Below are 12807 nucleotides of genomic sequence, written 5' to 3' on the forward strand. Positions count from 1 at the left end.
AGATGCAACATGTCGACGCCCTGAGCCGGTCGCCGACCGAAGAACCGCGTGAAATAGAAACCGTGGCCGAGTGTATTATGGTTCTGGAGCTGTCCAACACGGATTTCCTGGTCAGCATGCAGCGACAAGATAGCCGACTGGCGGATTTGATTGATAAACTGAGGCGTGACCCGCGGTGTGATGAAGACCGGCAAATACAACAGAACTATGTTCTGGAGAACAATCGGCTGTATCGAAAAGTGGGAAATAAAAAGTGCTGGGTAGTGCCTAATAATGTACGTTGGCGTATTGTGAAAAGCTACCATGATGAGAAAGGACATTTTGGTGAACAGAAAGTGGTAGCAATGGTGCAAGAATTGTTCTGGTTCCCAAAGATGAGAAAGTACGTGCGTGCGTACATTGCAGCGTGTCCGAAGTGCGCGTTTTTTAAATCGAAGCAAGGCCGTCCGGAGGGGTTCCTCAACCCGATCCCTAAGACGCCCATACCGTTCTACACAGTGCAAATGGACCATTTAGGACCGTTTCCTAGGTCCTCGAAGGGAAATGAGCATATTTTGGTTGTGATCTGCGGATTTACGAAGTTTGTCCTGATGAAGGCAGTTAAGTCAACCAATACTCAACCAGTAGTATGGATGCTAGAGGAAATGGCAAGTGTGTTCGGGTTGCCGTCTCGAACCGTGACTGATCGAGGAACCGCCTTTACCTCGAACGCACTAAGGAAATATTGCGAAGGTTACGGCATAGATCATGTGCTGGTAGCAGTGGGAACTCCGAGAGGCAATGGGCAAGTTGAGCGTAGTAACCGCACCATACTTACCGCCATTCGTACCATGGTAGATGAAACCGATCGGAAATGGGACGAAAAGGTGAAAGCAGTGCAAAGTGCAATCAATACGGCGCCGAATGCAACGACTGGAGTGTCGCCAACTTCTCTGGTGTTGTCGTACCGGCCTAAAGATGTCGTTCAGAACGAAATTGTTGCGGTAATAACGGTGGAGAGTGAAGATGTTCGGGTGCCTACAAGAGAGCTACGTGAACGAGTGCAGCACGCGACGGAGGTGAATCAAGCGCGACAGAAGAAGTATTGCGACGATCATCGGCGTGAAGCAGAGCGATATCAAGTAAACGACTAGGTCCTGGTAGCTAAGGATCAATATGTTCCGGGCGGGAGCCGAAAATTGGAACCTCGGTTCAAAGGTCCATTTATTGTGTCCAAGGTATATGCGAATGATCGCTACGAAATTAAAACTGTTCCGGGTTTCGAGGCGCCGAGACAGTTCACTACGGTTTATTCGGCGGACCGGATGAAACGTTGGTGCAACATAGCTGATTTGGAGGATGCAGTGCGAAGCAATGATGATGAGAATGAAGAAATGGTGGAAGATTAAATATATTTGTAAATTATAACTCGATGAGGACATCAGTGAAGTCTGGGTGTCCGGGTGTAAGGTTTATATATACCGTTTATACGTAATGGGTAGAACCCACTGCTTTATAACACTTATACGACTACACTTTTTACTAAGAACCTTTATACTCTTTATCAGCAATAAAATAATATTCAGTCTCTATAAAGTATCCCTAGCGAGTTGATGTGGTTGCTATCCGAATCCTGAGGTCTAGATTTATCTACCCCTTTACACATGTCTCTGGATATCGTCTCGATCTCGAAAGTATTTATATGAGATAGTATTTGGTGAATTTTAGCAATTTTCAAGAAACCGGAAGTCACCATCTCAAATTTCTGGATGGCGTCTGGAGTTGATTTCGGGTCTCTGGACCCAATTTCGATTTCAGAAATACCCATATCCGATGTTATTCGGCCAATTTTGATTTATTTCCAGAAACCGGAAGTCGCCATTTTGGGATTAAAAGTGGCTTCTGTGGTCATTCTCAGGTTTCTGGACGTCATTCCGATTCTGAAACTACACATATGAGGAGGTTTTTGATCAATTTCATGTTTTTTCGGAAACGGGAAGTCACCATCTCAAATTTCAAAATGGCGTCTGGAATTGATTTCTGGTTTCTGGACATCATCCCAATTTCGGAAATATCCATATTTGATGGTATTTGATCAATTTTGGTCCTCTTCCTGATCTCTGGAAGTCCCAAATGGCGTCGAGGGTCGTTTTACGATCTCTAGATATCATCCCGATTCTGAAAATACCCATATTGGATGATATGTGACGTTGTATCATTTAATTGTTCCTGAGGTCACTAGAAACCCCGGCGGAATCTGTTCCGGGACGACGGTTTGAGGGCATATCGGAATAGAAGTTACTGAACCTTTTGGTTCTAAAAGTATTGAGATCGGATAAAAATTGTCAAAGTTACAACAATTCAAGTTATCCACAATTGTAATTTATGGGTACCCGGGGTCGTCGGGCATTTAAGGGGTAAAAAATTCAACCCCCCCCCATTGACCTCCCTTGCTGCTATATAAAAACTAATATTATCAAAAGTTGCCTTTTAATGAGCTTTGAGATGTCACTGAGTTTTAACACTATTCATTGCAGTGAACTATGAAGTTTCGTCTTATGAAACCTAAATAGGTACCCGGGTACCCCGTCGAGCACATAACGGTTAAAACTGATGTCTTTACGGAAAATATGGTAGTGCAGTCAGCAGCAAACTTGGTGAAATACACGGTGCCAAAATGTAGCTCTTACTTCCTATCTAACTTGCACGCGGTGCTTGATGCTCGTCTCCGGATCAGCATGCAACGAATAAAGAAGAGTACACAGCGAATAACACGTGTTTGGGCCGGCTCAGAGACATTGTTTGCCTTTCTTTACTTCGTGCCGTCTGCTTGTGTTCTAAATTTCGTTTGCTATTCTACACGTTGTGTGGTAGTCATTCCGCAGTGTAAGCACGGACGATGTATGCAGTAGAGATGGTCGGGTACGGGTATTTTTACCCGATACCCGTACCCGACCCGTACCCGACGGATTCGGGTCGGGTTTCGGGAAACGCCAAAAAATATTTTTCGGGTTCGGGTCGGGTACGGGTAATTTAAAAACCAAGGCTTCGGGTTCGGGTCGGGTACGGGTTTGAAAAATTCTCAACTGGTCGGGTTCGGGTCGGGTACGGGTAATTCGATTTTCGTGCATTATGAGAATTTAATTATTAACTTTTCAAGCCTAGGTGTTTTAGCTTGGTCTGGGAGGGAGAAACGGATACGAAGCTGTGGGAAAGTCAAATGAATCAAAATGAGTTATAAATTTGAACCAGGAGAAAAAAGCATCTTTTAGTAGCAGGTATTGTAATAACTTGAAGGTATCGCCTTACTTGATAAAATATACAACGCAAGCATAGTTTTGTATTCAGTGTGGTTACCCAAAATATTTTGGTTTATTTTTACGTAAAATAATAAATTTCATAAACTTCCAGTAATAATCCTGCCAGCGTATTCCGATTATTAAACTTGCGCTTTCTGGATTTACTTAACCAACTTCTGTTTTATGTAACGACAATTTTGTAGTTGCACCGGCAACGTCATCACTGTGGAAGGATTATTGCATTTTACTTGACCGTGGACTTATTCGAAAAATACTTATCATGATAACATCCATACACGCAATAAAATTAATAATATTTTCTGAAACGTAATATTTCTGTCTTTTAGTAAGCTACGAGTTTAAAAAGTTTGCCGATTTTTTTAAAGCATTGTTGTGGTTAAAGCGTGTAATATGTGGAATACCTCCTCCGTGATTATTACTCGGGTATTAATAAAACTATCGTTTGGCAACAAATTCGAACTATACACTTGATCACGGTTGAATGTTGATTTTTGTTTCACAAAATGGTGAGGTGTACAATTGTAAAACTATTGCAAGTCTGCGAAATCGTGTCAAAGAAATGTGTGAACAAAAAAAGTCTGCGTGAATATATATAAACTTAAAAAAATCTGAAGAAACTGACTAGAAAAATTTGTGTTTTACAGACGAATTTGCACATTTAATATTCGTGATGTTACTAAAAACTCAGTTTGAGTCATGCTCGGGTTACAGCAGGAAGATAGTTACACGCTATCAAAAAACGACAAATGTCCGTTTCATCTGTTTCGACCGATTTTTAGTTTAGTATTCGTTTCTTCCTCCCAGGTCTTGGTTTGCACTATGATCAGGGATGTCGCATGTACAGAAATATCTGTGTTATACCGAATTTTAGATTTCAGGTTGCTACGATGTGCACATAAAACTCGTCGTTTATTTTAAACTCTACCAGACATGCATTCCTCGTCATTCTCCGTGTTGTTCTAGTAAATTAACATATAGGAGATCCCTTCCCTATAGTGGACCACCCGCCAGATTAATTCATTGTATGTGAAAACTCGAGTGATTTTCAGAATACTTCCATCTGGAAACATCTTGTCCAGCAAATCTGCATCACAAACACAAATTAGTAAAATAAAGGGGTCCACTATAGGTTAATTTATCCTGATCTTTTAGTTGTTTCGATCTGGTTCATTATAAAGTTATTATGAATCTTTCAAAAAAATTCTATTGAATTTTTATTGATCTCTCGAAAACAAAATAAAGAATTTCCAGCATTTTATATGAATCATACGTAGACATACAAAGTAAATAATTGAAATCCTCGATGAATTTTAATATGTGGTAACTAACACGAAAAATGGAACCCAAATTCTCCGCACACAGTTATGAATAGATATTTTGCTGCGTGATAAATATGGTCAAATTTTTCAACATCAGACGAGCGGACGTTCTCAGTGACAGGTGCTACGCTGGATTCAAGGAGAGCCAATATGTCGCCTGGAACTCTGGGTTCATTAACATTCGTTCACATGAACAATCGGTTGTAGCCTAACTCCGGCCATCATCTCGAGAAACCACATATAACAATCAGTGCATAAAATGTGCGAGGTAACCAGGTATTTAAAAAAAAAAGAAAAAAATCCAGGACAGGTCGGGTACGGGTCGGGTACGGGTCGGGTACCGGCAATTTCGGGGTATTTTTCTTTCGGGTACGGGTCGGGTACGGGTAGTTGGAAAACAAAATTTTCGGGTTTTAAATTCTCGATATGTCGGGTACGGGTCGGGTACGGGTAACAAATTTCCCATACCCGACCATCTCTAGTATGCAGGTAACTATTTCGTCAGTAGGCTTACGATAGGATACTTAAAACTCTAATTTTTTTGTAAATTTTAAAATTGGTCTTCGTGGCATGAAACTTAACAGTATTCAACTACGTTTGCCATCAATCACATCAAACTGTAAAATTTTGATTTGTACCAGTCATGTAGTAACACCAGAACTATACTTTTGCACTGCAGTTGTTCGTTTTTGGTTTTGGAGCTGGTGAAATTCAGGTGTTCAGTTCTACATGTGTTTTTTCAGTGAGAAACCTATCTACGATCGATTTGGCCTTAACAGATTGTAGCCACGTATGTAGTGAATTGATCACACATACTGATTTGGTTTCAGATCCCCTATCTATAACTTTTTTCGCATCACATTAATCAGTTTTGAAACCTATGAGCTATGAGTAATTATTGAAGTCAGAAATTATTCTGTTCCACAGACTCAAGTGATATTTCATTCATCAATAGTTTACGAAAATATACTCAGGCATGAATATCGACGCTCTCCTGACCTTGTATTGAAAACTATTCATCGAAATTAACAAAGAAAGGTAATCTGATAACAGCTATAACTCACTAAGTTTAACAGGATTGCGAGAGCTTGTGATTTTGAGTCTGTGTTTGTTATCATTACTAGTTCTACTGTCGAAATTGAATCGGGTTATTTCGTACCCCGGAAAGATTATCCGGTTCGTTGCCCGTTTCGATTTCGTTCCGAAATGGAATTAGACTTTCAAAATTCTATTCCGCTTGGATTTCGAACCGAACTTTGAACCGGATTTCAGCTTGACCGTCTTTATAACTAAGAGCAACAACTTTGCATGTGTCTTTAATGAAAAAGCACTGAGTATATCATCATCATGATCACCATCACCATCAGAGCGCAGTGAAGACACTGGAAACTATAAATAATGTTCCCAAAAAACGAGGCTTCATTTGCCAAAATACTTCCGCAGCTCTCTGGCAAGAGCTTGAAAGATTTTCTGGCTCAATAGATGAAATTTACCATTTGAACTTTTTCCCTCGTTGAGAACTGCAATGCAACAGCCTTGCAGGCTTGCTGCTGTCGGTCCGGCCCGGTGATGGATCGAAAGATAGAGTGCAATATATCTAATTCTGCCATTTTTTTGTTCTCTTCTACCACCTCTCATTGCAGGACGAAAAAAATCAACTGCTCGTCACAAACATATGGCTGAAGCTAGTAAGTATGGCAGTTCAAGGCTCCCCTATCCTGTGTGTGATTTCTCTTGTGAACGAACGGCGAACGAACGAACTTTCCCAACCTGACTGCTGCAGACGGACGACGAGCGCAGCGATGCGATTAATCTCCCTCCCCTGCCTGTGAAGAAGGGATGACTCTAAAAAGATGGCACCACGCCACGTCCCTGTCGGAGGGTGGTGAAGTCGCAATGCATCTGCTTGGAATGCCTGCAAGCAGTCGGGTTGTCTTGTATCGAGCATAGAAGCAAGAAAAAAAAAAGCTAAACAGGAACACTCGAATGGAAGGTCCCATCATCCTCAACAGATGACATCGTGTTTGCATCGTTCCTGTTGATTCAGGGTCTGGATAGCCTGCTATAGGAGGTTCCACCGCTATTTAATCGATGGAAAAAATCACGTTCAGCTGCGAGTTCGACGGACAGCTCGAGGGTTGTCTGCGTATTACATCATCTGGAAATTCGTTCTTCCGGGGCAAGTGGGTCACCGTTGATGCACTTCAACTTAACGAGTTTACTCTTCTATTTTTTGCACTCTCCTCTAGAGCATCTATGCAAAAGTTTAATCCGGCGGAACGATCAAAACACGCCGGTCCGCTGCCACCGTTCAATAACTGTAATTTACGGGACCCGCCGGGGGTTTTTTTTTTATTACCGGAACCATTAGCCATCGTTCATTATTTACCGCCATCACGAAGGTGCCGTAGATCATCGTAACTTTACCCGAAATTCATTACCCGCTGTGCCATGGTCGACCCCCGTCCGGCAGCCGCCTTCGCCTAATCAGGCGCAATTTATGGCTACCAGCAGTGAATCAACTCGCATAAATCAATATTTTGGTCTACCTTTTGCTACAAATGTACCAGGTTTGGGGATCGATTTTTAAACTAGCTGGGCTATTCTGGGTTGAGTTCTTTCTCCTGTGTGTAACGGATGGGCCAACGAATGGCCAGCAATAGACTGGGAGGTACAGCAGTTTTAAGTTTTTGGCTTAATGTGAATTGAGATTTTTAAAATACCCAAAATGAAAGAATGCCGTTCTCAGAACCATTGGATATTTAGTGAAATGTAAATCCTCCGACTTTTGGACCTTGTTTTCCAGTGTTTTTTCTCTCTCTCCATGAGATGATGAATCGTATTCTCCGCTGGCGGATAGAAATGTTCAATCCACATGTGTACGCATTCTGACTTCTCAGACGTCCTCACTTCGGGTGTAATATTTGCTCCAGTGAATGATTGATGATCAGTGTCCTCTTAGCAGTATGCTGTAAGCTCCCCGTTTTGTCGTAAGAGGCAACATGATTCCTAGCCGGAGAAATTTTGAAATGAAATTTTCATGCTAGCAAACATCTTCCAAATTCCGTTAGAACAATCTGCATATTTTGATGCCTCAGCCATGGCAACGCGAGTACACTAAGCTCCGCAAATTCCATTTGAATAATTCACCATCAAGTGATATTTGCGTGGTTTGCAAATTCATGGCCATAAAACATGTCTGGTTGGCTTCCGCTAATACGTATTTTACTGCGAATCAGACGACAGATAAGGAACGCCAAAAACGATGAATTGTTATTCACAGTCTGACCTTCCCAGTCGCCTGGCAGGCAGGCGACAAACAACGAAATAGCGAGCAACAAAAAAAATGTCTTTTTGCGAACTTGTTCAAAAGCAATTTTCCCGAAAAGAATCAAGTTCCGTATCCTTCTGCTTCCTTTGGGGAACAGCAAGATTATAGAGCACGCTAATCAAATTTAAATTTCTGTCGGCATTTTCGTCCGAGCTCGAAACCAGTTGGAAGCAGCGAAGCAAAAGAACAACATTATTTCAATAATGTGACTGAGGACTGGCGCGGACGAATCGAAAATCAGCCAAAGTTTTGCACTAGAGCGGGGAAATTGGGATGAGTTTCGAACTATCGCTCCATTCTGGGGCGGAAAACCCGAAAAACTTGAACTTTCCCTCCCGCCCATTGTTGGAGGCGGTTCGGTTGCCGTTCATTAGCATTTGGTTCGAGAGCGCAAAAGTTAGCCAGCCGTCGTTCAATCGACGTAAATCAAATCAAGGCGGCGAGGGCGAGGGCAAAATTGTAAGTACATTATGCTGGTTTTTCAATTTTTGCTGGTTTCTTTCTCATGGCCTCCACAGGACTAATGGAATTTCGGGGGGGAATCGCGTCGCGATGTCAGATCGAATCAGAGAGAGAGAGAGAGAGAGAGAGTGCTTTGGAACAGAGGGTGCGAAGCAGAAGAAATTAATTTCAGGTAATAATGTTTGTTTGCAATTTGGTTTGGAAGCAAACGGAATTGCATTAAAGCGACCGAAGGAATAATTGAAACATCGCGATGCTGAGTTGAAAAGATCGGGCAGTCGATATGCACTTAATTTAAATTAATCTAACGGGCGGTTAAAGCAAAAATCGCTTCACTAATAAAATAGTATCATATATTGGCGTTAGTCAGTAACGAATGATCCCGATAGAACTGCTCGACATAATTGGTGATAAAATGCTGGACGAGGCTTTCTCGCAATTACCGCTGCTTCGGGAGGGTGGGATTGAATTTTTAAGGGGCCGCCAGCGCGGCTTCCGCTTGGTTTCGGTACTGCTTGGCAGAGTTTATTTCGTCAGAAATGCGTGTGGCGGCAGACGGACCACAAAAGTACGATAAAAATAAAGCAAATGGAATTATTTCGTGCTTCAAAATGAAAGGAAATAAATTGTGTATAAAATTGTGTGTATGAGTGTGCTTTTTGCGGGGGCATCATCTTCACTTTGCGATGCCTGACCAGTCAGTGCCGGGTGGATGGTTTCCGAGATGACTGCTGCCACTGTGGCACTGCAACGGCCCCCGAAGGGATTCTGGCATAAGGAAAGGAAGCGTGACTAGTTGGCATGCTTTCATGCTTGAGATTTCCTCACCCCGGTGCAGGACTGCAGCGGCAAACGGTTTTGTCTGCTAGAGTGGGATCAGGGATTTCACTGCGTTTTATACTTAATTTAACATTCGTTTTAAACGGGATTCAATGCATTTTGTGTACTGCCTAAGGCAGTTTAGACCAAATTGGAGATCTGTTTGAATTCCTTTGGTGTTTTAGAGATTCGCTTTTGCTGCATCCGTCCTCTATCTGTAGCTATGCTATGGTACGGGGATTGGGGGATTGAAATTCTCCCAATGCAATAAAGCAAACTTTGTTGACATGTTGATGACTCAGAAAATAACTTTGAAGTCAAGAATTTAGAAAAATACTCAATTTCGTAAATACCTATATTGGGTAATATTTGGTCATTTTGACTAGATTTACCAGACATCAGAAGATGCCATTTTGAATTTGAAAATGCTTTCTAGGATTATTTTTTCGACTCTTTGGCTTAAGCCCGATTCTAGAAATTCCCAATTTGAGTAGCTTTTGGCCAATTTAAATGCACTCTCTTGAATTTTAACATGGCTTTCCAGGTCCACGCCAGGTCTTAACATCATTCTGATTCCAGAAGAAACATTGAATCGTATTTGGTCATTCTGGGATAACAGACAAACGGTATTTCCGGCACTTGTTCGCGCTGCTTAAACTTAATCTCAATCCATCAAACATTGGTACAGATTGGACTCGATTAGGCAGAATAGGGTGACAGTAACTGTATGGAAAAAATTCATCATCGAATTTCAAAAACCATGTACATTTTGTTTATAGGCTTAAAAAATTATCTGTGCAAAATTTCAACTAAATTGGAGATGATTTAGGGGTGCCTCAAAGCGCTCAAAGTTGTGATTTTTTGACCGTCGAATTCGAAATTTACCAAAGGGGGCGTACATGAAATTGGGGAAATCGAAAGTTTTTGAAGTAGAATACTTCTCTCAGGAAGTTCGGCTACATAGGGATGTGAAATGAAAATCTAAAACCGAAAAAAGTGAAAAAAATGTCCAATTTCAAATGCTAATAAAAAGATTAGTATTCGATGGATTTCATTCGTTCTTGCAGCAATAGATTGGAAAATTTTCTAAGATTTTTCCCAGATGAAGATAATTGTAATTTGTTTTTCACGCCATTGTACTATTGAAAATAGTCAAGCCTTGTCAAAACGAAAAATTTGACCTCTGATTGGTCGTTATGTGATTGCTTCCCAAGCACGGTCGACAGAATCATATACCTTGCAATTGAAACATGCTATTTGGCGTATATAAGAGCCTGTTTCAGCCGAAGCCGCTCATAATAGTTCTAGGCAGCGACAACAGTAGTCGTCCTCTCTTAGCAGCAGCATTGCCGCTCATAGCAAGTCCGTCCCATTTGCGTTTTCGTGCTGATGAGAAAACAGCAGTTAAAAATCGCAACGCTTTAGGAGCAATACTGCACTTTTATGCTGTTTTAAACAAGTCCATCAACAGAAATTCCTACTGCAATGTCAATTAAACAACAAACAAAGCGTGAGCCGTATAGTTTTGAGTGTTATATCAGCATTTCACTGTTTACTTTATCACAACGAATACTTTGTTCGCACTGTCTGTGATAACGCACAGTTTCAGGATGAAACCTGAACCTGATGATTAAAGCGTTAATGTTTTCTCTTGAGTTAATTTACATTTTTAAATTTGTAAAATTTATAAATTTTACTTTATTTCCGTGCCTTAGAACGTACTGAATTATTTTTTCCTTCGGTCATGAGCACGACACCCGAAAAAGTTTCATCTCAAAATTTAAAAATTGTCAAGCCCCAACCATGCGCAACTTACTATATTATTGAAAATGGTCAATCCTTGTTGAAGCGTAAAATTCGATTGATCTGATTATTCAATGTTTATTTACTAGAAATGACTGACACGCAAGCAGCTGGGTTATCTTTTTTGTAAAAGTATCCTACTTCAACCTTGCGGTCGTGAAACTGCACACAACCCTCTTGTATTTTTTTGATGAAAAATGATTTGAAAAAGCATAAAACAACGAGATCTAGAGTTCAATGTTGGGGCGAAAATCGTCTCACTGGGACTTTTTTTAGGCAACCGAGAGTTTACTTTTAAAAAGACTCTCAACTGGCCCCAAACCTCATGTAAATCTTTCTAATGTTTATCAGACATCTTGAACTTGATTTTTATTTGGGTGATTCACTTATTGTTTAATAGGTTGGTTCCGGAAACCATTAAAATTAAGTTTATTGTTAATTAGTAGGAAACTTATCTCTATAACGAAGAAAATGGCTTAGCAATTCTCAGTTCGATTGCTTTTTTTCCAATTAAATATCCTAACATTCTTTTGGAACCACCTTACAGAAAATTTCTTTTGTTCATTTTGCAGAGTGTTTTATTGTTTTTAAATAATTTAGAAGAATTTTATTTTTGACTAACCCACTTGAAACAAAAGGCCAATTTAAAACCCAAGCTGTCAAATTTTTAAAAATAATATTGTTTTTTTTTTTAACTTTTTCATATACAAATGGGTCATTCCATACGAAGTGTACATACCGTTTGAACACGAGCATCACAGATTTTGCTCAAAGTTGGGGGAATTATTCATCTAGTGTCACTTTGGAAAAATTCCAATTTTGTTGTCGATTGGAATACAGCCCGTTCTGTGGTAAATCCTTACCTACCTCAGGGATATGAGTGTTTCTTACGTAAAGTATTCCGAGATATACGCCGAAACTTTTGACATTAAAAAAATATTAGCCGCATTTGCCGAAAAATATAAATTTAGTTTGTAAATACAAAAATAATGTTCCTGGCAACACTTGCGGTCTAAAATAATTTTTCTGGATTTCTCGGTCTATTTTCATCAAAAATCGCCTACCAATATTTTGCGGACGTCTCACGTCTATAATTTGTAAGAAAAATCATCAGAAAACTTGAGAATGGCTCATATTACCTCCGGGTGATAAGTGTTTCTTACGTGAAATTTTCCGAAACTATCAAACTAAACATAAAAAATTGCTACTCTTGCAGAAAAATTCAAATTTACTTTCGAGATACGAAAATAATCAATCTGGCAACACTTCCGGTCAAAAATTTTATTTTTTTGGATTCATAGGTTATTTTTTTAAATTACTTATCAGTATTTTCGTATGCTTTCGTCTTTAAAATTTAAAAACCAATCAATGAAGTTTTGACCCAGGAAAATGCATTATTATCCAACAAATAGGAGGCCACACAGAGCAGGGGGTATTCCAATCGACAACAAAATTGGGATTTTTCCAAAGTGACACTAGATAAATACTTCATCTAGTGTCACTAGATGAATACTTGGGGAGCTTCGTAGCCGCAAGGTTACAGAGTCCGCTTTGATAAGCGACAATGTTAGCGTGGGTCCGAATCTTAATAGAATCAGGCCATTTGGTTGTCAAAGGACTTTAACATGGGTTTATTCTCAGGTTCTCCACTCCATACCCTTCCTTCAATATAGAACTTATGATAGTTCTCTTCAGGGAATTGTAATTATGGCGCGGTCTTAGCTGGAGGAATGAGGTTTCGATAAGATTCCTTCCTCTTGACAAAATATAAGTT

At 40.3% G+C, this 12807-nt stretch overlaps 1 protein-coding gene across 3 annotated transcripts in view; it reads left to right on the forward strand.

The window, feature by feature from the left end:
- LOC129730225 (neuronal acetylcholine receptor subunit alpha-7-like) overlaps positions 1–12807 on the forward strand; it is a 365219-nt gene that overhangs the window by 191905 nt on the left and 160507 nt on the right. For all 3 annotated transcript variants that reach the window (XM_055689380.1, XM_055689377.1, XM_055689378.1), the window contains exon 4: positions 6262–6306. In XM_055689380.1, the coding sequence (XP_055545355.1) occupies positions 6262–6306 (45 nt within the window). The remainder of the gene's footprint in view (positions 1–6261; positions 6307–12807) is intronic.

Source organism: Wyeomyia smithii, chromosome 3 (assembly GCF_029784165.1).
Source record: "Wyeomyia smithii strain HCP4-BCI-WySm-NY-G18 chromosome 3, ASM2978416v1, whole genome shotgun sequence".
Taxonomy (NCBI): Eukaryota; Metazoa; Arthropoda; class Insecta; order Diptera; family Culicidae; genus Wyeomyia; species Wyeomyia smithii.